Source organism: Ovis aries, chromosome X, assembly GCF_016772045.2.
Source record: "Ovis aries strain OAR_USU_Benz2616 breed Rambouillet chromosome X, ARS-UI_Ramb_v3.0, whole genome shotgun sequence".
Classification (NCBI taxonomy): domain Eukaryota; kingdom Metazoa; phylum Chordata; class Mammalia; order Artiodactyla; family Bovidae; genus Ovis; species Ovis aries.
In genome coordinates, this window is record NC_056080.1 from 1366383 (window position 1) to 1389968 (window position 23586).

A 23586-nucleotide genomic window follows, 5' to 3' on the forward strand; every position below is an offset into this window, starting at 1 on the left:
TTCAAGAGACAGAAAATGAAAGATTAAAAAAAAAAAAGCAAGCCTGAAAAAAAGTCAAAAATGAAAAAAGTATTAGTCGCTCAGTCATGTCTGACTCTTTGCGACCCCATGAACTGTAGCCTGCCAGGCTCCTCTGCCCATGGAATTCTCCAGGCAAGAATACTGGTGTGCATAGCCATGCCCTTCTCCAGGGGATCTTCCAGGGATTGAACCTGGGTCTCCTGCATTGCAGGCAGATTCTTTACTGTCTGAGCCACCAGGAAAGCCCACCTGGTAGCAATTTTGAAGAGAGTCCTGGAATCCCACTTGACTCACTTGGCAAACTGTGCAGAGTCAGCATTCTAAGAGCCCTCAGTTACCTTTGATACAGTAAAAAAAAAAAAAAAAATTGGTTTTCAATTGCTTACAGATAAGAGCAGCTTCTGTACACTACCCTTCCCAGGCAGGACAAGATTAAATCCCACTGTAGCTCAGAAATCTAGTGAAGTCATTGCTTTAGTAGCTGACTATGTCCCTTTAGTTTTTGCTAGGAGGTCTCCTAATTTCCTGTTTTGTTCACCTATAAAACAGCCTGCAATAAAAACATAAGAGCAACAATAATTAAGGAAAGAAAAGACCCAGGAGGACTTCCTGACATTACTAGTCTTCTAATGCTGCCTAAAGTGTATTTTTGTTATTGCTGTTCAGTTGCTCAGTGGTGTTGGACTCTTTGCAACCCCATGGACTGCAGCACGCCAGGCTTCCCTCTCCTTCACCATCTCCCGGAGCTTGTTCAAACTCATGTCCATCGAGTTGATGATGCCATCCAACTGTCTCATCCTCTGTCGCCCCCTTCACCTGCTGACCTCAATTTTTAGCGAGTTGCGAATATCCACATCACTGTCTTTCCAGAGAAAAGTAGTGAAAGATGTAATTAACTGTTGTGGAAAGTTATGTTTCTAAATTGCTGTTCCACATTGCTCTTGCATTTTTTTCTCCTTTGATCATGGTTTGAATTCTCCACAGGGACTTTGACGTGTTTTCTTAAACAATATTTCCACTGTTCCTTTCAGTTGCTTGGTACGCAAGCTCACACAAAAGTACAGATGAACGCAGCTGCCAATAACGAGTCAAAACACATTGGAACAACAATATGTTCTTTGGTGAATATGCTCAAGACACCACGATTTTCTTAAGTTTCAGGAAAAATATCTTAACCTCCAGTGAAATTGCAGTGCCCCCTAAACTAGCTTGGTTCATTGAGGAAGAGCTTTGTTGGGGCTTGAAATGGGGAGATGTGTCTTTGGGCGGAAGTGGTGACCTGCTTATCTCCTATTTCTTGTGAACTCATGTTCCTCTTCCACACCGAAGGGGCTACCCCTCCATACTGCTCTTGGGTCTTCCCAGCACAGGGTTAATGCCTTCACCACCCTCATCTCCTCCGAGAAATACAGCTCATATCTACTTACCTTTGTTGAAACTGTGGCGTTGGAGAAGGCTCTTGAGAGTCTCTTGGACTGCAAGAAGATCCAACCAGTCCATCCTAAAGGAAATCAGTCCTGAATATTCATTGGAAGGACTGATGCTGAAGCTGAAGCTCCAATCCTTTGGCCACCTGATGCGAAGAACTGACTCACTGGAAAAGCCCCTGATGCTGGGCAAGACTGAAGGTGGGAGGAGAAGGGGACGACAGAGGATGAGATGCTTGGATGGCATCACTGACTCGATGGGCATGAGTCAGGGGTTGGTAATGGACAGGGAAGCCTGGCGTGCTGGGGTCCATGGGGTCACAAAGAGTTAGACAGGACTGAGCAACTGAACTGTCGTTCCCTTCTCCTCCCGCCTTCAGTCTTTCCCAGCACCAGGGTCTTTTCCAGTGAGTCACTTCTTTGCATCAGGTGGCCAAAGGATTGGAGCTTCAGTTTCAGCATCAGTCCTTCTAAATGAATATTTAAGACTAATTTCCTTTAGGATTGACTTGTTTGATCTCCTTGCGTCCAGGGGAATCACAGGAGTCTTCTCCAGCACCACAGTTCAAAAGCATCACTTCTTCGGCGCTCAGCTTTCTTTATGGTCCAACTCTAACATCAATACATGACGACTGGAAAAACCATAGCTTTGACTATATGGGCCTTTGTCAACAAAGTAATGTCTCTGCTTTTTAATATGCTGTCTAGTTTGGTCATAGCTTTTCTTCCAAGGAGCAAAGCGTCTTTTAATTTCATGCCTGCCATCACCATCTGCAGTGATTTTGGAGCCCAAGAAAATAAAGTCTGTCTTTAATATTCAATTTCAAAGGGGTTTTAATATCTCACAGTTATGCCCTGGGACCTAGTATGTGCTTTACATCAGACTTTTGGGACCTTTTCTATCTTTCTTCCCTGTTTTTCCTGCTTCCTGCCTATGGCTCTTTCTCATCTCCTTTTCCCAGTCTCGTCTTTCCCACCAACACTGAGACCCACACAGGTGATTCAGACTGAAGTTGGGGCCACTCTGAAGTAAGGCTTAGAAATGCAAGAGTGTGTGGCCGTCCCACGTCGGAAAGAAGCCTTCCAGAACTTTGAACTCGGTGGTGAGGAATGCCACATCTCTGCGCTTTTAGCCTGGACACTTTATTCCATAGATACCTGTTTACTTTCTCTGCAAGCAGGTATGGCGATGGGGGAGAAATTCCTGGAACGGGGAGGATCCACCCAATTTACAAGCGAAGCAAGAACTTGAGAGCGATGTCTGAGCACGCCTGCCTTTATAGGCTGCGTTCATCACTGTCCCTTGTCTCCGCTGTGAAGGAGGAGGTGGGAAGAGAATGAGGTTTATGCAGACGTTTCTTTATTTTTTTCTAGGTTTCCCAGGAACAATGCCGTCGTTGTTTAATTTACGTAGCTGCTCTGTTGCTCAGGCTTTCCTTACTTTGTAATACGAGTCATTAACTCAATTTTAGTTATTACCTTTAACGCTCCCTCTCAACCTCCCGAAGGTTGGATTTCTTTCCGTGCAAGTCACTTATTCTGTCTTGAAATATCTTTCAGGGCTTAATGTGATTTTCGTGGAGAGGGCATGATTTATCAGAATTTTCTTCTGAGAATGTACATTTGAATACCAAATGTAGTTTACATATCTGCAGTCACAGCTGTGGCAAGGATGAATTCAGAATTAACACATCTTCTTGGAGGAGATTAAAGTCGGAAGACTGTTCCTTGGGATGTGCTAGCAGAAGCCGGTACCTCCAATTCTGTAACTCCGTGGTGGTCCCCCTTATTCCATCGGGGAGAGTGAGAAATAAAAGTTGCATGCAGTCCTTTCCCCAAGATGGAATTTGTAAGAATGTTCCTTGTTAAAATTCATAGTCAAGTGCTCATAAAAGGAATGTTTTCCCATATGGCATTGTCTAACGCTTGCCGTTCTATAAATTTTTGTTAGATGACTTTATTTACATCTATGAAAAGATTGTTAGCACGATTATTTCTTAAATAATTTACACTTGACTCTGTATACAAGCCTTCACTCAGTTTTTCATATTCTCAGGCTGAATCTCTAGGATGCTGAATCTCTTCTCTATAGGAAGCAAACTAGTAAAGCCATTTTCCGAAATCTCTACCTAGTGAAGATGAACACTTTATCTCTTTCTCTTTATTTCCTTCTTTTCAGTTCCTCGTGACCTAATGATTGAAGTGTAGTTTCATTTGTGACTCCCTATTCCATTCATTTATCTATTCAGCCAGTATTCTTTAAGATCGTGAGGAAGCCAGTGGTGAGGAGGAAATGCAGACACATTCTGTATTTGAGGAAGTCATAGGCGGGGGTGGTGATCGTTAAGGAAAAACAATACAAATACATTTATCCTTGACCACCATCTAGAGTGCTTTGGAACAGAAGTGCAGGGAGGCCCAGGGCATGTGCCACTGGGGAGCTGTCATAGTCAGGGAGTCAGGCATCAGGGAGGGCTTCCTGGAAGAAGTGGCATGGAAGTAGCCTTGGGGAGCAGACAAGTCCCGGATGGGAGAACAGCACTTACAGAGGTTTTCATTCCTGGACAGGATGCCAGGTGTCAGGAAATGAGGCAGAGAATGTGGCCAGACCCTGGGTTCCAGTGGTGGGGGCCACGGGAGGGCTGGGCGTTTGATGGGGTAGGTTTGTGTGGTCAGATACTGTTTTCCTGTAGAATTCAGTTCACTGGGAGATAGTTGTCGAATGTAGAGGGAAATTTATGGGGAAGGGTTAATGAAAAGGTTGCTTGTTTACTGAGGATGTGAAAGTGAAGTGAAGTTGCTCAGTCGTGTCTGACTCTTAGCGATCCCATGGACTGCAGTCCCTGGGATTTTCCAGGCAAGAGTACTGGAGTGGGGTGCCATTGCCTTCTCTGTTACTGAGGATAATCCATAACAAAAGAGCTTGTACTATAAACAACAAATATAAACATTGAGCTTTTTTTATTCCTCTTTAAGTAGATTTTGTTTTAGAGCTTTTCATCTTCACAAAGGGAGAAGGAAATGGCAACCCACTCCAGTGTTCTTGCCTGGAGAATCCCAGGGACTGGAGCCTGGTGGGCTGCCATCTATGGAGTCGCACAGAGTCGGACACAACTGAAGCGACTTAGCAGCAGCAACAGCAGCTTCACAAAAAAATTGAGCAGGAAGTACCAAGAGTTCCCATTCACACCATGACCCCATATGTGCACAGCCTCCCTCGTTACCAACATCGCACCCTAGTGGTACCTCTGCTATGCTAAGGAACCTTCACTGACACACTGTCATCGCTCCAGGGCCACAATTTGCATCAGGGTTCATCTTGTGCAATCTGTGAGTGTTGGACACATGTCTAATGACATGTGTCCACCACGACAGTGTCACAGAGTTGGTTCCTAGCCCTAAAAATCCTCTGTATTCTACCTGTTCATCCCTCCCTGCCCACAACCCCTGGCCACCTCCGATCCGTTTACCGTCTCCATAGTTTCGCCTTTCCTAGAACGTTGGAACTGGAGAAGGCGATGGCAGCCCGCTCCGGTACTCTTGCCTGGAAAATCCCATGGACGGAGGAGCCTGGTGGGCTGTAGTCCATGGGGTCGCTAAGCGTTGGACACGACTGAGCGACTTCACTTTCACTTTCCACTTTCATGCATTGGAGAAGGAAATGGCAACCCACTCCAGTGTTCTTGCCCGGAGAATCCCAGGGACGGGGGAGCCTGGTGGGCTGCCCAGAGTCAGACATGACTGGAGTGACTTAGCAGCAGCAGAACATTGCAAAGCTGGGATCATACAATGTGTAGCCTTTTCAGATTGACTTCTTTCACTTAGCAATATGTGTTTAAGTTTCCTGAGACACATTTAGAATGAATGTATAGTTGTGATGATCACTAGCAAAGACTCATTTAAAAAAAAGTGCTTTGAAGGACTTTGCTGGTGGTCCAATGGCCAAGACTCTGCGCTCCCGGTGCGAGTGGCCTGAGATCGATCCCCGCTCAGGGAAATAGTTCGCACATGGGCCAAGTTAAGAGTTTGCACACTGCAATTGAAGATCTGCTTGCTGTAACTAAGAACGGGTGCAGCCAAATAAATAAATGTTAAAAAAATTTTTTAATACTTTGAGCCATGAAAATGTTCAGTCTCAGTCGAAGTCTCCTGAACACCCCTCTTAGCTGCTGTTGAATATATGAGGAGGCTGTGAGTGTATCAACAATACAACGGAATATCCTTGCAACGATGAGTGAAATCAGGTATTTTGTTTCTTAATTCCAAGGTCATAGAAAAATATTCTGGATTAAAAGGAAATTCCTAAATTTCAATCCGTGCCCTCTTTTTTCCACGAAAAGAAGATCAATGGAGTCACAGCTAATGATATTGTGGTTTCAAGGGGCTGATCGTTAAGCTTCGGTCTGTGCTGAGCTGTCTGGAATGGTTTCAGGTCAGATGTTCCGTCTTGCTGTTGGGCACTTGTTCAGTGTCACGTACCTGAAACTGCACCCTGGTTAGTCCTTAGGGGGTATGCCACAGCATCACCTCCAAAACAAGGGGGATCTGTTCTAATTCTCTTTTTTTCTCGGCAAATGACTGTATTGAGATAGCTAGTTTTCATCTGTCTTTATCCTTCCCTTGTGGGTCGTCTTTGAGTGAAGTGTTTTCTTTACTTGAAGCTTTTGAAGAATTATTTTTTTTTCTTGAAGGGAAAAAATCAAAAGGCTAGAAATGAAGCGGCTTTGAAAATATCATGGCAATAGTGTCTGGGTGCAGCTGACTGAACTTACATAAACTCTTTGAAAGTTGGACTGACTGGCACTCATGTTTGATCTCGTTAAACCAATAAAATACGGATGTAATCTTTCTATAATTACCAAAGTCCCACTGTCTGATGCTACCTGGAGGTTAAAGGGATGATTCTAGAGGCAAATATCTTTCATGCCTAATGTACTTTGGCTCTTTATTTTTGCTGGCTTTCAGCCAGAGTGAGACTTTATTGCAGATACTGTATTTTATTTTTTGTTGTCAAGTGGCTTAACTGGTGAATGCTATTGTAATCCGGCTAAAAACTCCCCCCTGGGCAGGATGTTGAAATGCTCTGGGTTTTTATATTTTTCCATTGCTCCTCTGCTCAGAGAGCATTCCAGGTAAGCTGCATAGGTGGATGGTGGGGTGTTCATGCACACCTGGCCTAAACACAGTGGCTGCAGCTAATCGGGGGTTTACAGACATCCGCCATGCCATTAGGCAGCATTCTTAGAAGTTCTTTGTAGAGATAAATTGTGCGGAAGATGCTGATTGATAAAACCAAAAGCATAGGGCAGCTGCAAAACCTTGTCATGGGTGGGGGTGGCGGGGGGCAATTGTTTTAAAGAAAACAGGAAACTCAAAATCCCAAAAGGAAATAGAGACACTTTGGGTGGGGAAATGTGAATGTGTGTGTGTGTGTAGAAAATTTCTACGTGGAGAAAACTCCATGAGTAAATTCAAAAGACAAACAATGTACTGGAAACCTTTTATTTAAAGCAGTAAGTAACAGGCAAATTATTACTAAGTCTAATGGGTACTAATAGCTGCTACAGTATCTGAGAAGAGGGTGGACTCTCCAAAATGGAAATGGTAAAATGAAGAGACAGTTCACCGTAGAGGAAATACAAATGGCCAGTCAAAGGCAATTAAAGCAGTTGTCCTCTCATCACATTGACAAATGTTGGAAAATTGCTACCACTCAGGGAAGAGCTGACTCATTGGAAAAGACCCTGATGCTGGGCAAGATTGAGGGCAGGAGGAGAAGGGTACGATGGAGGATGAGAGAGTTGGATGGCATCACCAACGCAATGGACATGAGTTTGAGTAAACTCTGGGAGTTGGTGATGGACAGGGAGGCCTGGTGTGCTGTAGTCCATGGGGTCGCAAAGACTCAGACACGACTGAGCGACTGAACTGAGCTGAAGGGAAGAAAACATGGTTCTTCCCACCCCAACCCGACCCATCTCAGTACCCCAAACCCCCTCACCCTCTGAGCCTCGCTAATAAGATGAAACCAGTTAGCATAGGATGCGTGTTATACACGGGAGCTGGGAGTTTGACAGTCCAGGATTACTCTTCTACTTCTCGGAACAAAAATAATGGCAAACATAGTAAAATTTATAATCACAATCATCTTTTTTTTTTTTTTTTAAACATCTAACTCTGTGCCAACCATTTTGCTAAACTCTTTACATGGATTATCTTTTTAATCTTCCCCAGCAAGCTATGACATCCTATCTTTTGTAATAAAAAAGTTAACGATTATAATCATAATAAACCTTTCATGCCTGCTTGCTGTTGCCCCCAATATTTCTTTCTAAGGACAGCGTTTCATTTTTTGTGATTAATGGGAAATTTGGCCTCAAATGAAAGTGCTTCGGTGGAGGAAATGCGTTGGTATTAAATCCCAGGAAAATGTCAGTGATAGATGGGCTCAGTGGCTGCTGGGATAGGGTGTGCAGGCCAATGGGACCGGCAGCAATGTGTGTTTCAGCCTGGGGCTGGCAGTCGTGTTTGCGTTTGTCAGGCAGCTGAAAGCACCCTTCCCTGGATTCGTCTGTTGTTGAGGTTTGACCATTTTACCTCCAAAGCGAACAGAAGGATTCTAACCAAGATGTGCCATGAACGGAGCTTCTCACAGCTCTAATCTATGTTGTTGTTTTTTTTTTATTTTTTTTTTTAATCCTAAGACATATACTAAGTGAAAAGTGTTCTTTCCAGGAATTTGTAACCGGCTCCACTTCCTGCGTGTTCACCCCATCTCCTCGCCTATTCCCTGCTCCAGCCGCCCCACCCGATCTGATATTGTCTGAGCTTACCATGTTGGGAGCCCTCTGGTCCGATTCCTACTCTCCTTGTGGTTTATACATCTGGAGATTTCATTCACAGCCCGCTCTCAGTCTCTCTGTCCGTCTCCCTCGCTTTTCTTCACCATGGCACTCACAGCTGAGTTTCACCGCTGGCTGCAGGATGTGTGTGTGTGCAGATGCTTGTACTGTCTCAATCATGCTATTTATCGATAATACTCAGGTCAGTGGCATATGACCCCGCTGGTAATATTTTTGTCAGCCCATCGCTGGGGGCAGGGAGCAGTTGCCATGCCTGCTTCTGCAGCCCTGGGCACCCTTGCAATTGGCCCAAGAAGCTGGCCCAGTTGCCAGCGTGAAGGTTTCAGGGGGATTGGAAACAGGAATCCCTGTCTCCAGGAGCACACTCCCATTGAGGAGCTTAAGACTCAGGGCAGGGAAAAGAGATCCTAGAGCAGGAGGGTGTGTGATGCATCTCTCAAGAGCAGAGGCAGAGCTGCAGAGGGCCTGCCCGTGTGTCCAGGAGAAAGAAGACCAGGAGGGGAGGCTGGTGGAAGCCGGTCCCAGGTCAGGGATCCCAGGGCAAGGGGCAGGATGCGCTGACCTGACTCAGGGAGGCAGAGGGTCTTCAGACCACACTGTTGTTGTCATGGAGTCGCTCAGTCGTGTCCGACTCTTTGCAACCCCATGGACCGTGGCCCTGTCAGCCTCTTCCGTCCATGGGATTTCGCAGGCAAGAATACTACACTGGGTTGCCATTCCCTTTTCCAGGGGATCTTCCTGACCTAGGGATCAAACCCAAGTCTTCCACATTGTGGGAGGATTCTTTACCAGCTGAGCCACAAGGGAAGCCCAAGAACACTGGAGTGGGTAGCCTTTCCCGTCTCCAGGGGCTCTTCCCAGCCCAGGGCCTCCTGCACTGGCAGGAAGATGCTTGTCTATCTGAGCCACCAGGGAAGGCCCCCTCAGACCATGACCTTGCTGAAGCAGGTGGTCAAGATCTGGCCTCGACCTGGTCTCCAAGGTTGGGAGTCCATTCACTTTAGCCCTGTGTCTTTTTGGAGGGAACCTCACTGGTTCCCATATCTGGGGCGTGAGCGCAGGGCACTCAAGTTGGGGTCAGGCTGTGGTCTGCCGGACCTGGTCCTTGGAAGGTTCGATCCCTGTATCTCCAGCAAGATGTCGTGGAGATGGGAATGGCTACCCGACTCCAGTATTCTTGCCTGGGAAATCTCTCAGAGAGAGGAGTCTGGCGGGCTATAGTCCCTGGGCTCGCAAAGACTCAGACATGACTGAGACATGTCTGAACACAGCACAGTCGGCTTGTGATCAATACCTTGATCTGCCTAAAGCCCTTGTGAACACTGTCACCAGTTTTTATGAAAAGCACTGGGTTTTCCCATAATGGCCTCTTTCTTGAACACATTATTGCCAGTAATTAAATTTGTCCAGCTTTGGCCCCCACCCAGTCTATTAAATTCTTATTTCTCTGATATCAAGCCTACAAAAGACCATGCCTGACCTCAGTCCAAGCTGTTCATACACAGCTCCAGCCCTTATTGGTGGATTGGTAGGCATTGATAATGTAGGGAGATATCAGTGCCCACTGAGGATGAGTGCAGCTCAGCGAGGGGGTAAGGAGGTTAATACCAGATTATCTAAAATTGTTAGGGGCATTCAGCAATTTGGGGGAGTTAAGCTTGTGAAGGAGACTTGAGTTAGTATGACAGAGACACTTAATGGGGAAAGCTTTCCTGCAGGACAGAGATCTTTTAGCCCAATGATTTTTAGATAGAAGAGGGAAATTTCTAATCCTAAACAGTTGAGATCTACCCAGTGATTTTGAGAATCCTGCATTAGGAAGATGTGTTATTGTGAATGGAAGAGCAGATATCCGTACAATATAATCTGACGGTGAAAAAAGGGTGGATGAAGTATTGATGTATGTGACAGTGGGGATGAAGCAAAAAGACTGCTGTTCGGTTGCTAAGTTGTGTCCGACTGTTCGCTGCCTCATGGACTGCAGAATGCCAGGCTTCTCTGTCCTCTCCTATTTCTCCTGGAGCTTGCTCAAACTCCTGTGCATCGAGTCAGTGATGCCATCTCATCCTCTGTCACCCACTTCTCCTCCTGCCTCTAGTCTTTCCCAGCATCAGGGTCTTTTCCAATGAGTCAGCTCTTTGCATCAAGTACTGGAGCTTCAGCTTCCGTCCTTCCAGTGAATATTCACGATGGCTTTCCTTTAGGATGGACTGGTTTGATCTCCTTGCTGTCCAAGAGACTCTCAAGAGCACAATGTAAAACGTGATGAAGTGAAATGATCCAGACACAGAAGACTACGTATGTTCTGGTTCCATTTACACGAAGTGTCCAGAGTAAGGAAATTTCTAGAGAAAGAATGGATGTTAGTGGCTGTCAGAGTCGGAGGAGAGGGCCTGCAAAATGGACAGTTTTGTGTCAGAGGTGATGAAAAAGTCCAACAATCCGTGATGATGGTAGCACTGCCTTTCTATTAAAAACCACTGAATTTTTCAGTTTAAATGAGTGAATTTTGCATATGTGAATTATGTATCAATTTTGTAATAAGAATATTTTTCAAAAGGTATTTTATTGGTTCAGTGTTCTTTTGAGTGCAAACAAAGGTGGTACTATTTTATTCACTATGATATTCTTAAAATTAAAAGTTTAGGCATTCAGCCATAGGTAATGGGCTACTTTAATCTCGTAGCTAACTTTGAACTTCAGAGAACAGGAGGTCACAGCGTCTTAATTACCAGGTGACCATTTCCATGAGCTCTCCCAACCTATCCCAGCCTAGCACAGTCTGATGTAAAGTATCATAATCCAACCAAAATTTTAGTCATGTATGAGGACAAGTTTCAGACAGAAATTCAGAATCTAAGGATAATAAATCATAGTCCTATAGAACTGTAATTCCAAAAAGATGCGTGCACCCCTATGTTCATGGTGTCACTATTTATAATAGCCAAGATATGGAAGCAATGTAAATATCCATCAACAGATGAGTGGGTAAAGAAAATTATATATAGAATAAAATACTAGTCAGCCACAGAAAACAATGAGATAAGGCCATTGGCAGCAACATGGATGGATGCCGAGATCATCACGTAAGTGAAATAAGTCAGATAGAGAAAGATCGTAGGCTGTCACTTACATGTAGAATCTAAAATGCGACACGAATGTGTGGAAAGAGACTCACAGACGTAGAGGACAGACTGATGGTTGTCAAGGGGGTGGGGTGGTGGAGAGGGACAACTTGGGAGTTTTGGGTTAGCAGATGGAAACACGCATATATATATAGGATGGATAAACAAGGTTCTACTGTAGAACGCAGGGAACTGTACTCAATCAGTTCAGTTCAGTTGCTCAGTCATGTCCGACTCTTTGCAACTCCATGGACTGCAGAGCGCCAGGCCTCCCTGTCCATCACCAACTCCCCGAGTTTACTCAAACTCATGTCTGTTGAGTCGGTGATGCCATCCAACCATCTCATCCTCTGTTCTCCCCTTCTGTTCCCGCCTTCAATCTTTCCCAGAATCAGGGTCTTTGGCAGTGAGTCAGCTCTTTGCATCAGGTGGCCAAGGAATTGGAATTTCAGCTTCAGCATCAGTGCTCATTCACTCAATATCCTCTGATAAAGCATGATGGAAAAGAATATGAAAAAAATGTGTGTATATATATGTGTATATATATATGTATGTATAACAAAGTCACTCTGTACAGCAGAAATTAACACAACATTATAAATCAGCTAGACTTCAATAAAATAAATTTGAATTTGAATAAATCCTAATCCTGGCATTTGGTGTGTTTGAGTGGTTTGTGCATATCCCCTCACTTACTTATACCACTGACCACATGCAAGAGCTAATGTCTTTATGCTTTACAGGCGGATGAACTGAGGGACAGACAAGCCCCTTGTCCAGAGTCACACATCCAGAGAAGGGGGAAAGAGAGAGAGAGAGAACATTTTTCACATGGTATCTGACTTCCAGGCTCAAACTCTTTTTACTGATTAGTTGAAATTGAAAAGCCTCCAGGAAGACACCTCTGCAGGTCATTTTCCTGCTGGTCTGTATTTGATCACTCAGCACACCCCTGAGAGATGGCTCACACACTTTTCCTTCCCAGAACAGCTTGAAATTCTTCATTATTTTATATGTGTTTGTATCATGAAGTCAAGGGCAAAACACGATTTCCATTAGAAACACACTTTTCTGTTTTCGGAAGAAAGACATAGCAGGGTGGCAAGTTGGTCTTTGATTAGGGCTGATATTTTTAAATTATATTAAAGCACAGGTGTATGCAGTTTTCAAATAGAAAAGTGTCTAACGAGTCAATGTTTCCTTTTTCGTTTTGCAGAACAATGGTTCCCTGGTTTGGTGCCAGAATCACAAGCAATGTTCAAAGGTATGTGCCCTACAACTGTATCAGTATTTTTTTAAAAATTAATTTTGGAATAAGTGTAGAGTCACAGGAAGGTGCAAAGCTAGTGGAGAGAAATCACATGTACTGTTCACTCTCTTTCCACCAATGTTTATACCTTATATATTCGTAGCACAGTATCAAAAGCAGATAATCATCATTGGTGCAAGGGATGTATTAATATAGTTTTGTAACATGTTTATCACTTGGATAGATTCCGTTAATGTAGTCACTGCTGCAATCAAGATGTATGTATCAGTATTTCTATATATTACCTTATTTGTCTCTCCATTCTCTAGTTATTTTAGTCAAAAATGTTTTTAAGGAGAAAACATCTTCTGATTCCACCAGAAGACTTAATGCATTCGACTCACAGCTAAGTAATTTTGTATGTGTTTACTTTGTGTGCAGGAACTGGTCGTTAAATAATTCGATTCTTTAAGCAAGCAGCCTCTTTTCTGTTTCTGAGTATTTCTTGTTGCACACCCATGTTTTAAATTTCACATTATTCTCATTCCTATGTTTGATGGCATAAATTTCTCAGTCCAAAAACATCATAAGCTATAAAAATCTGTATGTGTGTATATATGTAATATACATGTATATGCTTCAGCTCTAGTCTGAAAGTTGGCTTTATATTCAGATAGTATAAGTGAATACAGTTGAAACCTGCTGTACATACTGGAGTGCTTTGCGATCGTGGTAGAGTTTGCTGAAATTTCTTTCATGGGTGCTACTATTAGACTGAAAGTTAAAGCCTTCTTTTATTTTATAGTCAAAATTGTATAATCGTGTGAATGTGAAATAATTTGGTGAAAGCAAGCTCTGCTTACCTCTGACTCTCTAGATTCTGGGCAGAAATGGAATGTCTGGTTTACAATCCTTTTCCTTTTTATATAGGATCGCAAACATTGGCCCTGATAAGACATTTTCTGGTATCTGTTATATTAATTGTTCTTCAACTAGTGTTGAATTTGTTTATGTCATCATTACAGAAAAGGATTGTGTGTGTGTGTGTGTAAGAAAATATGGCCACGTGACTAAATTTCATAATTAGTTTTTTTTTTCCAGTTTTGTTGGTTGGGTATTCAGTTCAGTTCAGTTGCTCAGTCATGTCTCTTTGCAACCCCATGAATCATAGCACGCTAAGCCTCCCTGTCCATCACCAACTCCCGGAATTCACCCAAACTCATGTCCATCGAGTCCGTGATGCCATCCAGCCATCTCATCCTCTGTCATCCCCTTCTCCTCCTGCCCCCAATCCCTCCCAGCATCAGGGTCTTTTCCAGTGAGTCAACTCTTCGCATCAGGTGGCCAAAGTATTGGAGTTTCAGCCTCAGTATCAGTCCTTCCAATGAACATCCAGGACTGGTCTCCTTTAAGATGGACTTGTTGGATCTCCTTGCAGTCCAAGGGACTCTCAAGAGTCTTCTCCAACCCACAGTTCAAAAGCATCAATTCTTCAGTGCTCAACTTTCTTCACAGTCCAACTCTCACATCCATACATGACCACTGGAAAAACCATAGCCTTGACTAGATGGACCTTTGTTGGCACAGTAATATCTCTGCTTTTTAATATGCTGTCTAGGTTGGTCATAACTTTCCTTCACATGATGGTAATTTTTTGTATCTGTAGTATTTGTACTTAGCACCCCTTTTATCCTTACCCCATCAAGAGATTAATTCTTTTTTATACATTTGAAATTTGAATGGGAGAGATTCATTTGAATTGCTTCTAAAATACCCTAATTAAAGAACATTACAGCTCTGGGGAATACAGATTGTTGAACCATATTTCATAATTGGATGATCCAGGCTGACATGAGAGACTGAATTTCACAAGAACAGAAATCAATTCCTTTTGCCTGAAAGCAAAAATGAATCAATAAGTCACGGCTAATTCCACCAGAACCTTTGGACTATATTACAAAGCTGACGTAACTTTCAGGGTTGTCTTGAGTCTGAATCCGTGGGGATGAGCCTTACGTGTTAATCAGAGTTGATCTCCTTTGGATATTATCACTGGGTACATTCGCAGATAGTTGGCGTTTCTTTTGAGACTTGAAGCACCGTGTAAGCTTTTCCTCTTGATCTTCTGGTTAATGGAGTGAAGGGTAAGCGATGATAACTCCATTTTACACGTGGGGAAAATCAGGCACACACATATTGGATAATGGTCCTGAAATAACTCAGCAAACCGGGTGGGTGGTGGTTTAGTCACTAAGTCGTGCCTGACTCTTTGTCATCCAGTGGACGGTGGCCAGCCAGGATTCTCTGCCCATTGGACTTCCCAGGCAAGCACACTGATAGTGGCAACTCAAGTTGGGAATGCTGTCTCCATTGTGGTCTTGAATGAAGATCTACAGCTTTAAAAACAGTTTTGAGCAAATATTGGGACAAAAGAGTTAAAAAAACCCCACCAAGTCTAAAAGTTATGCTGATGACGTAACTGAGTGTATGTTAAAAGATAAAGTTTACAGAATATTTCATAGAAAGTTGTTGTTCAGTGGCTAAGTCGTGTCCAAGTCTTTGCGACCCCGTGGACTGCAGCACGCCAGGCTTCCCTGTCCTTCACTATCTCCCCGAGTTTGCTCAAACTCATGTCCATTGAGTCAGTGATGCCATCCAACCATCTCATCCTCTGTTGTCCCCTTCTCCTCCTGCCCTCAATCTTTCCCAGCATCAGGGTCTTTTCCGATGAGTCGACTCTTCACATCAGGTGGACAAAGCATTGGAGCTTCGGCTTCAGCATCAGTCCTTCCAGTGAATATTCAGGACTGATCTCCTTTAGGATGGACTGGTTGGATCTCCTCGCAGTCCAAGGGACCCTCAAGAGTCTTCTCCAGCACCACAGTTCAAAAGCACCAATTCTTTGGTGCTCAGACTTCTTTATGGTCCAACTCTCATATCCACACATGACTACTGGAAAAAACATAGCCTTGTCTATACAGACCTTTGTTGGCAAAGGGATGTCTCTGCTTTTTATAGAAAGTACACAGTTTCTAACTAGTTCTGGTTGCGTCTGCAAAGTTGGTCACCATCAGGATCTTTCCAGAACATGAGTTCTTCCCCCCATCCAGTTGCCAGCCTTGTCCAGCCTGCCAGCATCTCTTGTCTGGACCAGTCTGTGAGCATGCTCTTGGGTCTCCCACATTCGACTGTGTGCATGTGGGTGCTGGAAAGACCCTTTACACATGTAGTCGGAATCATGCTGCCATTTGCCTCACGCCCTTTAATGTCTAAGCATCTCCTTCAGTGTAAACACTGTCTCATCTGCCTGTGGTCTCTCTCCACTTCCTCCTGTGTTCAGCCCCCTTCAACATGTCTTTTACCTCCTCCCAGGAGGCTTCTCCCATAGACACCCAACTCACCATGCACCACCGCCCCCCCCCCCCCCCCCCCACCCCCGATTCACATCTCAGCACAAATGCCACCTCCTCAGCCTTGCCCTCCCGTATCACCTCCCACCCCTTTACAGTGTCCTCGGCCATACTACAGCCTTGTCATTTTATATACCTATTTCTTTGCCTCTGCGATTCTGTCTCCTTCACCAGAAAAGAAGCTCCAGGCAGCCATTGATTGTATCGCGCTTTGTTCATTGTGGGATCTTGAAGCCTAGAACCGTGTTTGGGTATGGAGTCGTTGCTTACCGAGCATTTGTCTTTTTTTTTTTTTCCAACTTTTTATTTTGTATTGGGGTATAGCTGATTAACAAACAATGTTGTGACAGTTTCAGGTGAACATTGAAGTGATTCAGCCATACGTATACATGCATCCCTTCTCCCACAAACTCCCCTCCCATCCAGGCTGCCACATGACACTGAGCAGAGGTCCCTGTGCTGTCTAGCAGGTCCTTGCTGGTTCTCCATGTTAAACACAGCAGTGTGTGCGTGTCCATCCCAAACTCCCTAACTATCTCTTCCCCCATCCTTCTCCCCTGGGAACCATAAGGTTATTACAGAGTATTGAGCAGAGTTCCCTGTGCTACACAGCAGGTCCTTGCTGGTCACCCATGTTAAATCCAGCAGTGTGTCCATGTCCATCCCAAACTCCCTAACTATCCCTTCCCCCATCCTTCTCCCCTGGGAACCATAAGTTTATTACAGAGTATTGAGCAGAGTTCCCTGTGCTGGACAGCAGGTCCTTGGTGGTTCTCCATGTTACATATAGCAGAGTACATGTCTATCCCAAACTCACTGACTTATCTTCTCCCTGGCAACCATAAGTTTGTTTTCTGGGTCTGTTCATCTCTGTCTGTTTTGTAAGTAGTTCATTTGTATAATTTCTTTGTAGATTCTACATCTAAGGTAGGTCATAGTGTATTTCTCCCTCTCCATCTGACTTAGTTTCACTTAGCGTGACAAGCTCTAGGTCCATAGATGTTGCTGCGGATGGCATGACTTCCTTCTTTGAAATGGCGAGTAATCCTCCACTTTATATATGTGCCACAGTTTCTATACCCTTTCTTCTGTTGGTGTACGTTTGAGTCGTTTCCATGTCTTTGCTGCTGTGAATAGCGCTGCACTGAACACGGGGGTGTGCGTATCCTCTTGGGTCAGGTTTTCCTCTGGATATATGCCCAGGAGTGGGATTTCAGGGTCGTGTGCATATGCTAAGTTGCTTCAGTCGCGTCTGACTCTTTGCAACTGCATGCACTGTAGCCCACCAGGCTCCTCCGTCCATGGCATTTTCTAGGCAGGAATACTGGAGTGGGTTGCCATTTCATTCTCCAGGGGGCAGAGCCATAGCTCTAGTTTTAGTTTTTTAAGGACCCTCCATACTGTTCTCCGACACAACTGAGCGACTTCGCTTTCACTTTTCACTTTCATACATTGGAGAAGGAAATGGCACCCCACTCCAGTGTTCTTGCCTGGAGAGTCCCAGGGACGGGGGAGCCTGGTGGGCTGCCGTCTATGGGGTCGCACAGAGTCGGACACGACTGAAGCGACTTAGCAGCAGCAGCAGCATACTGTTCTCCATAGTGGCTGTACCAGTTTACATCCCCACCAACAGTGCAGGAGGGTTCCCTTTTCCCCACACCTTCTCCATTATTTACTGTTTATGGATATATTTTATGATAGCCATTCTGGCTGGTGCTCATTAAGTGTTTATGAATGATCCATGAGTGAAATGTATACATTACATTTTCTTCCTCCTTCAAAGTACATCCTTACTGTACTGCCTTCAGGGAAAAAAAGGTTATATAACCCATTTTGTACCTGAGTAATGTAGCATAATCAGTTTATTCAGTTTAGTCCAGTTTCTCAGTCGTGTCTGACTCTTTGCGACCTTATGGACTGCAGCACACCAGGCTTCCCTGTCCATCACCAACTCCCGGAGCTTGCTTAGACTCATGTCCATCGAGTCAGTGATGCCATCTAACCATCACATCCTCTGTCGTCCCCTTCTCGTCCTGCCTTCAGTCTTACCCAGCATCAGAGTCTTTTCCAATAAGTCAGCTCTTTGCATCAGGTGGCCAGAGGATTGGAGTTTCACCTTCAGCATCAGCCCTTCCAATGACTATTCAGGACTGATCTCCTTTAGGATGGACTGGTTGGATCTCCTTGCAGTCCAAGGGACTCTCAGGAGTCTTCTGAAACACTACAGTTCAAAAGCATCAGTTATTCAGCACTCAGCTTTCTTTATGGTCCAACTCTGACATCCATACATGACCACTAGAAAAACGTTTGCTTTGACTGTACGGTCCTTATGTCAGTAATGCCTCTGTGTGTGTGTGTGTGTGTGTGTTTTTTTTTTTAATATGCTCTCTAGGTTTGTCAAAGCTTTTCTTCCAAAGAGCAAGTGTCTTCTAATTTCATGGCTGCGGTCACCATTGGCAGTGACTTTGGAGCCCGAGAAAATAAAGTCTCTCACGGTTTCTACTGTTTCCCCATCTGTTTGCCATGAAGTGATGGGACTGGATTCCATGATCTTCATTTTCTGAATGTTGAGTCTTAAGCCAGCTTTTTCACTCTCTTTCCCGTTCATCAAGAGGCTGTGTAGCTCCTCTTCACTCTCTGCCGTAAGGGCAGTGTCATCTGCATATCTGAGGCTGTTGACCTTTCTCTTCCTCTCTGCAGTCACGATGCCAGCTCGTGCTTCATCCACACCGACCTTTTGCTTGATGTTCTCCACTTGCAAGTCAAATGAGCAGGGGGACATTATACAGCCTTGAAGGACTCCTTTCCCAATGTGGAACCAGTCCATTGTTCCCTGTCTGCTTCTAACTGTTGCTTCTTGACCTGCATACAGATTTCTCAGGAGGCGGGTAATTAATTATTTCCTAATTAATAATTTTCCACAGTCTATTGTGATCCACACAGTCAAAGGCTTTGGCATAGTCAAGAAAGCAGAAATAGATGATTTTCTGGAACTCTCTTGCTTTTTCTATGATCCAGCAGATGTTGGCAATCTGATCTCTGGTTCCTCTGCCTTTTCGAAAACCAGCTTGAACATCAGGAAGTTCACGGTTCACATATTGCTGAAGCCTGGCTTGGAGAATTTTGAGCATTACTTTACTAGTGTGTGAGATGAGTGCAATTGTGCAGTAGTTTGAGCAGTCTTTGGCATTGCCTTTCTTTGGGTTTGGAATGAAAACTGACTTTTTCCAGTCCTGTGGCCACTGCTCAGTTTTCCAAATTTGTTGGCATATTGAGTGCAGCACTTTCACAGCATCATCTTTCAGGATTTGAAATAGCTCTACTGGAATTCCATCACCTCCACTAGCTTTGTTCATAGTGATGCTTCCTAAGGCCCACTTGACTTCACATTCCAGGATGTCTGGCTCTGGATGAGTGATCACACCATCGTGATTATCCTGGTCGTGAAGATCCTTTTTGTACAGTTCTTCTGTGTATTCTTGCCATCTCTTCTTAATGTCTTTGGCTTCTGTTAGGTCCAGACCATTTCTGTCCTGTACTGAGTCCATCTTTGCATGAAATGTTCCCTTGGTATCTCTAATTTTCTTGAAGAGATCTCTAGTCTTTCCCATTCTGTTCTTTTCCTCTATTTCTTTGCATTGGTCGCTGAAGAAGGCTTTCTTATCTCTTTTTGCACCCTGCCTCTTGAGAAATCTGTATGCAGGCCAGGAAGCAATAGTTAGAACTGGACATGGAACAATAGACTGGTTCCAAATAGGAAAAGGAGTACATCAAGGCTGTATATTATCACCCTGCTTACTTAACTTCTATGCAGAGTACATCATGAGAAATGCTGGACTGGAAGAAACACAAGTTGGAATCAAGATTGCCGGGAGAAATATCAATAACCTCAGATATGCAGATGACACCACCCTTATGGCAGAAAGTGAAGAGGAACTAAAAAGCGTCTTGATGAAAGTGAAAGAGGAGAGTGAAAAAGTTGGCTTAAAGCTCAACATTCAGAAAACAAAGATCATGGCATCCGGTCCCATCACTCCATGGGAAATAGATGGGGAAACAATGGAAACAGTGTCAGACTTTATTTTTTGGGCTCCAAAATCACTGCAGATGGTGATTGCAGCCATGAAATTAAAAGGCGTTTACTCCTTGGAAGAAAAGTTATGACCAACCTAGATAGCATATTCAAAAGCAGAGACATTACTTTGCCAACTAAGATCCGTCTAGTCAAGGCTATGGTTTTTCCAGTAGTCATGTATGGATGTGAGAATTGGATTGTGAAGAAGGCTGAGCGCTGAAGAATTGATGGTTTTGAACTGTGGTGTTGGAGAAGACTCTTGAGAGTCCCTTGGACTGCAAGGAGATTCAACAAGTCCATTCTGAAGGAGATCAGCCCTGGGATTTCTTTGGAAGGAATGATGCTAAAGCTGACAATCTGATACTTTGGCCACCTCATGTGAAGAGTTGACTCATTGGAGAAGACTTTGATGCTGGGAGGGATTGGGGGCAGGAGGAGAAGGGGACGACAGAGGATGAGATGGCTGGATGGCATCACTGACTCGATGGACGCGACTCTGAGTGAACTCCAGGAGCTGGTGATGGACAGGGAGGCCTGGCATGCTGTGATTCATGGGGTTGCAAAGAGTCAGACACGACTGAGCGACTGAACTGAACTGACCTGAATTAATAATAAATTAAGATCATTTATTATTAATTAGGAAAATTTTCCTCCTTTAATGAAGTCAGGTTTCATTAGCAGCTTTCAGCTCCTTCGTAATTTGGAACAGTGACTTACTGTCCAGCATTGCTTGAGATCACAGCCTGAGCGACTTTGCTCCCCAGGGGATGTTTGGCAATGGCGGGAGGCATTTTTGGTGGTCACTATTGGTGATGGGAAGCTACTGGCATTTAGTGGGTGGAGGTCAGGGGTGCTGACAAACCGCAAAACGTATAGGACTCCCTCACGGTGAGGAGCTTCCTGACTTCAGTCTCAGTAGTGCCAAGAGAAGTTCCGAAGCCTTTGTCTGTGCATTTTGCAAGTTATAAAAAGAATTAAGGGAGAAGGCAGGAGGAGAAGGGGATGACAGAGGACGAGATGGTTGGTTGGCATCACTGACTCAATGGACATGAGTTGGAGCAAGCTCCGGGAGATGGTGACGGACAGGGAGGCCTGGTGTGCTACAGTCCATGTAGTCCCCAAGAGTCAGACACGACTGAGCAACTGAACAACGACAAAAAGAATTGAAGAACACAGTTCTGTTCTCAGAAGTTTTACTTTATAACTTGAAGGGAAATAAACACATGGTTTACTGACCATGTGGCATGCACCTAGCACCTTTCAGAGGCCCATTATAATGTTAGGAATTCTGATTCTCATCATATACAGTTTCTGTAGAGGATCTGATAGTAAATGTTTTCATCTTTGTGGTCCTTCAGATCGCGGTGGCAACTACTCTCGTGGCCATTGTAGCCTGAAAAAAAAAGTAATAGATAGGAGATAAATAAAGGTAAGCGGCTGTTTTCCAATGAAACATTACGTGCAGACACTGAAATTGGAATTTCATATAACTTCCTTGTCATGACATTTTATTTTCGCCAGCCACATTTAAAAAAGTAAGAACAATTCTGTGCTCGCCAGCTGTACAAAAACAGGTGCTGAGCTGGGTTTGCCCACTTGCTGTAGTTTGCCAACCTCGCTTGTCTGCCAAGGCATTCCCATGGGCAAAAGCAAGCAAAAACAAAAACAGTCAAGTAGTATTTTTCTCTCAATACAAAGACATATCTTGATGTATTGAAACTAATAAATGGACCGTTATTAACACCTCGTGTGGAAGATTGTTGATCAGCTTTTGAGGATTCGTTGACTGTTCAGTTCAGTTCAGTTCATTCGCTCAGTTGTGTCCGACTCTTTGCAACCCCATGAATCGCAGCACTCTAGGCCTCCTTGTCCATCACCAACCCCTGGAGTTCACTCAAACTCACGTCCATTAAGTCGGTGATACCATCCAGCCATCTCATCCTCGGTCATCCCCTTCTCCTCCTGCCCCCAATCCCTCCCAGCATCAGAGTCATTTCCAGTGAGTCAACTCTTTGCATGAGATGGCCAAAGTACTGGAGTTTCAGCTTCAGCATCATTCCTTCCAAAGAACACCCAGGACTGATCTCCTTTAGAATGGACTGGTTGGATGTCCTTGCAGTCCAAGGGAAAGGAATGGTAAATAAAGGAAAGGGAAGTGAAAGTGAAGTCTCCTAGTCATATCCAACTCTTTGCAACTCCATGGACTGTAGCCCACCAGGCTCCTTCGTCTATGGCATTTTCCAAGCAAGAATGCTGGAGTGGGTTGCCATTTTCCTCTCTAGGGAATCTTCCCGACCCGGGGATCAAACCTGGGTCTCCCACATTGCCGGCAGATTCTTTACCATTTGAGTTACAAGGAAGCCCAAACAATATGAAGAAAATATTAAATCACAATTAATTTTTGGACATTCAGTGATTATTAGAGCCAGTAAGAGTTGTGCGTGTGTGCAAAGTCACTAAGTCATGTCCGACCCTTGAAACTCCATGGACTGGAGTCTGCCAGGCTCCTTTATCCATGGGATTCTCTAGGCAGGCATATGGGGGTGGGTGGCCATGTCCTTCTCTAGGGGATCTTCCTGACCCAGGGGTCAAACCCATGTCTCTTACTGCACTGGCAAACGGATTCTTTACCACTAACGCCACCTGGGAATCCCAGTAAGACTTATTCAGTCATTTAGTGTCCAGCTCTTTGTGACCCCATGGACTGCAGCACACCAGGCTTCCCTGTCCTTCACTGTCTCCCGGAGTTTGCTCAAACGCATGTCCATTGAGTCAGTGATGCCATCCAACCAGCTCATCCTCTGCCACAAGTAAGACTTGTGGAGGGCTTCGAAAGGGGCAAGCTGAAAGGTGGCTGGATGCTCTCCATCTTGCATCTTGTGGGTTATCTACATTCTTCGTATCCTTGAGCTGTTTTCTTCCTCTGCAAATGGTAGGAGGCTGATACGAATGCAGACGACTCTTGTCCGCGGAAATGCAAGTGGTTGTGTGCAGGGGACTGCAAACTGAAGCTTCCCCATCAACAGACCATTTTGCGCGTATTTGTGAATCCAGTTGAGCAATCCTTTTTCTGTATCAGTATGTCTGTATTTCTTGGATGTCTCCTTTGAACCAAATGTAAGATATTCCTGGTCCTGGCAGTATTTCATGAGTTCAGTATTTGACGCTTGTTCATTTTATATTTGCACGAGAGTCATGCATTTGTAAGATAAGTATGCTTCGACCTTATGCTCCGTTACCTCTCTGAACCTTGCGCCTAAGACTGGCACTCTGGGTGACAACCACCCATCTGGGGTGTATGCGTGCTCATTCTTCTCCTTCTGGGTGTTGTAACTGTCTTGGTTGACGGTTGTTTCCCATTTGGTTGTGAGGATTTGAGTTGAAAAGCAGTAATTCGGGGCTCAATCTTGGTGTGG

The 23586-nt window shown here is 44.4% G+C and overlaps 1 protein-coding gene across 2 annotated transcripts in view; it reads left to right on the forward strand.

The window, feature by feature from the left end:
- Positions 1 to 23586, forward strand: part of LOC101118853 (anosmin-1) — a 222078-nt gene that overhangs the window by 29849 nt on the left and 168643 nt on the right. For both annotated transcript variants that reach the window (XM_042241675.2, XM_060407548.1), the window contains exon 2: positions 12653 to 12700. In XM_042241675.2, the coding sequence (XP_042097609.1) occupies positions 12653 to 12700 (48 nt within the window). The remainder of the gene's footprint in view (positions 1 to 12652; positions 12701 to 23586) is intronic.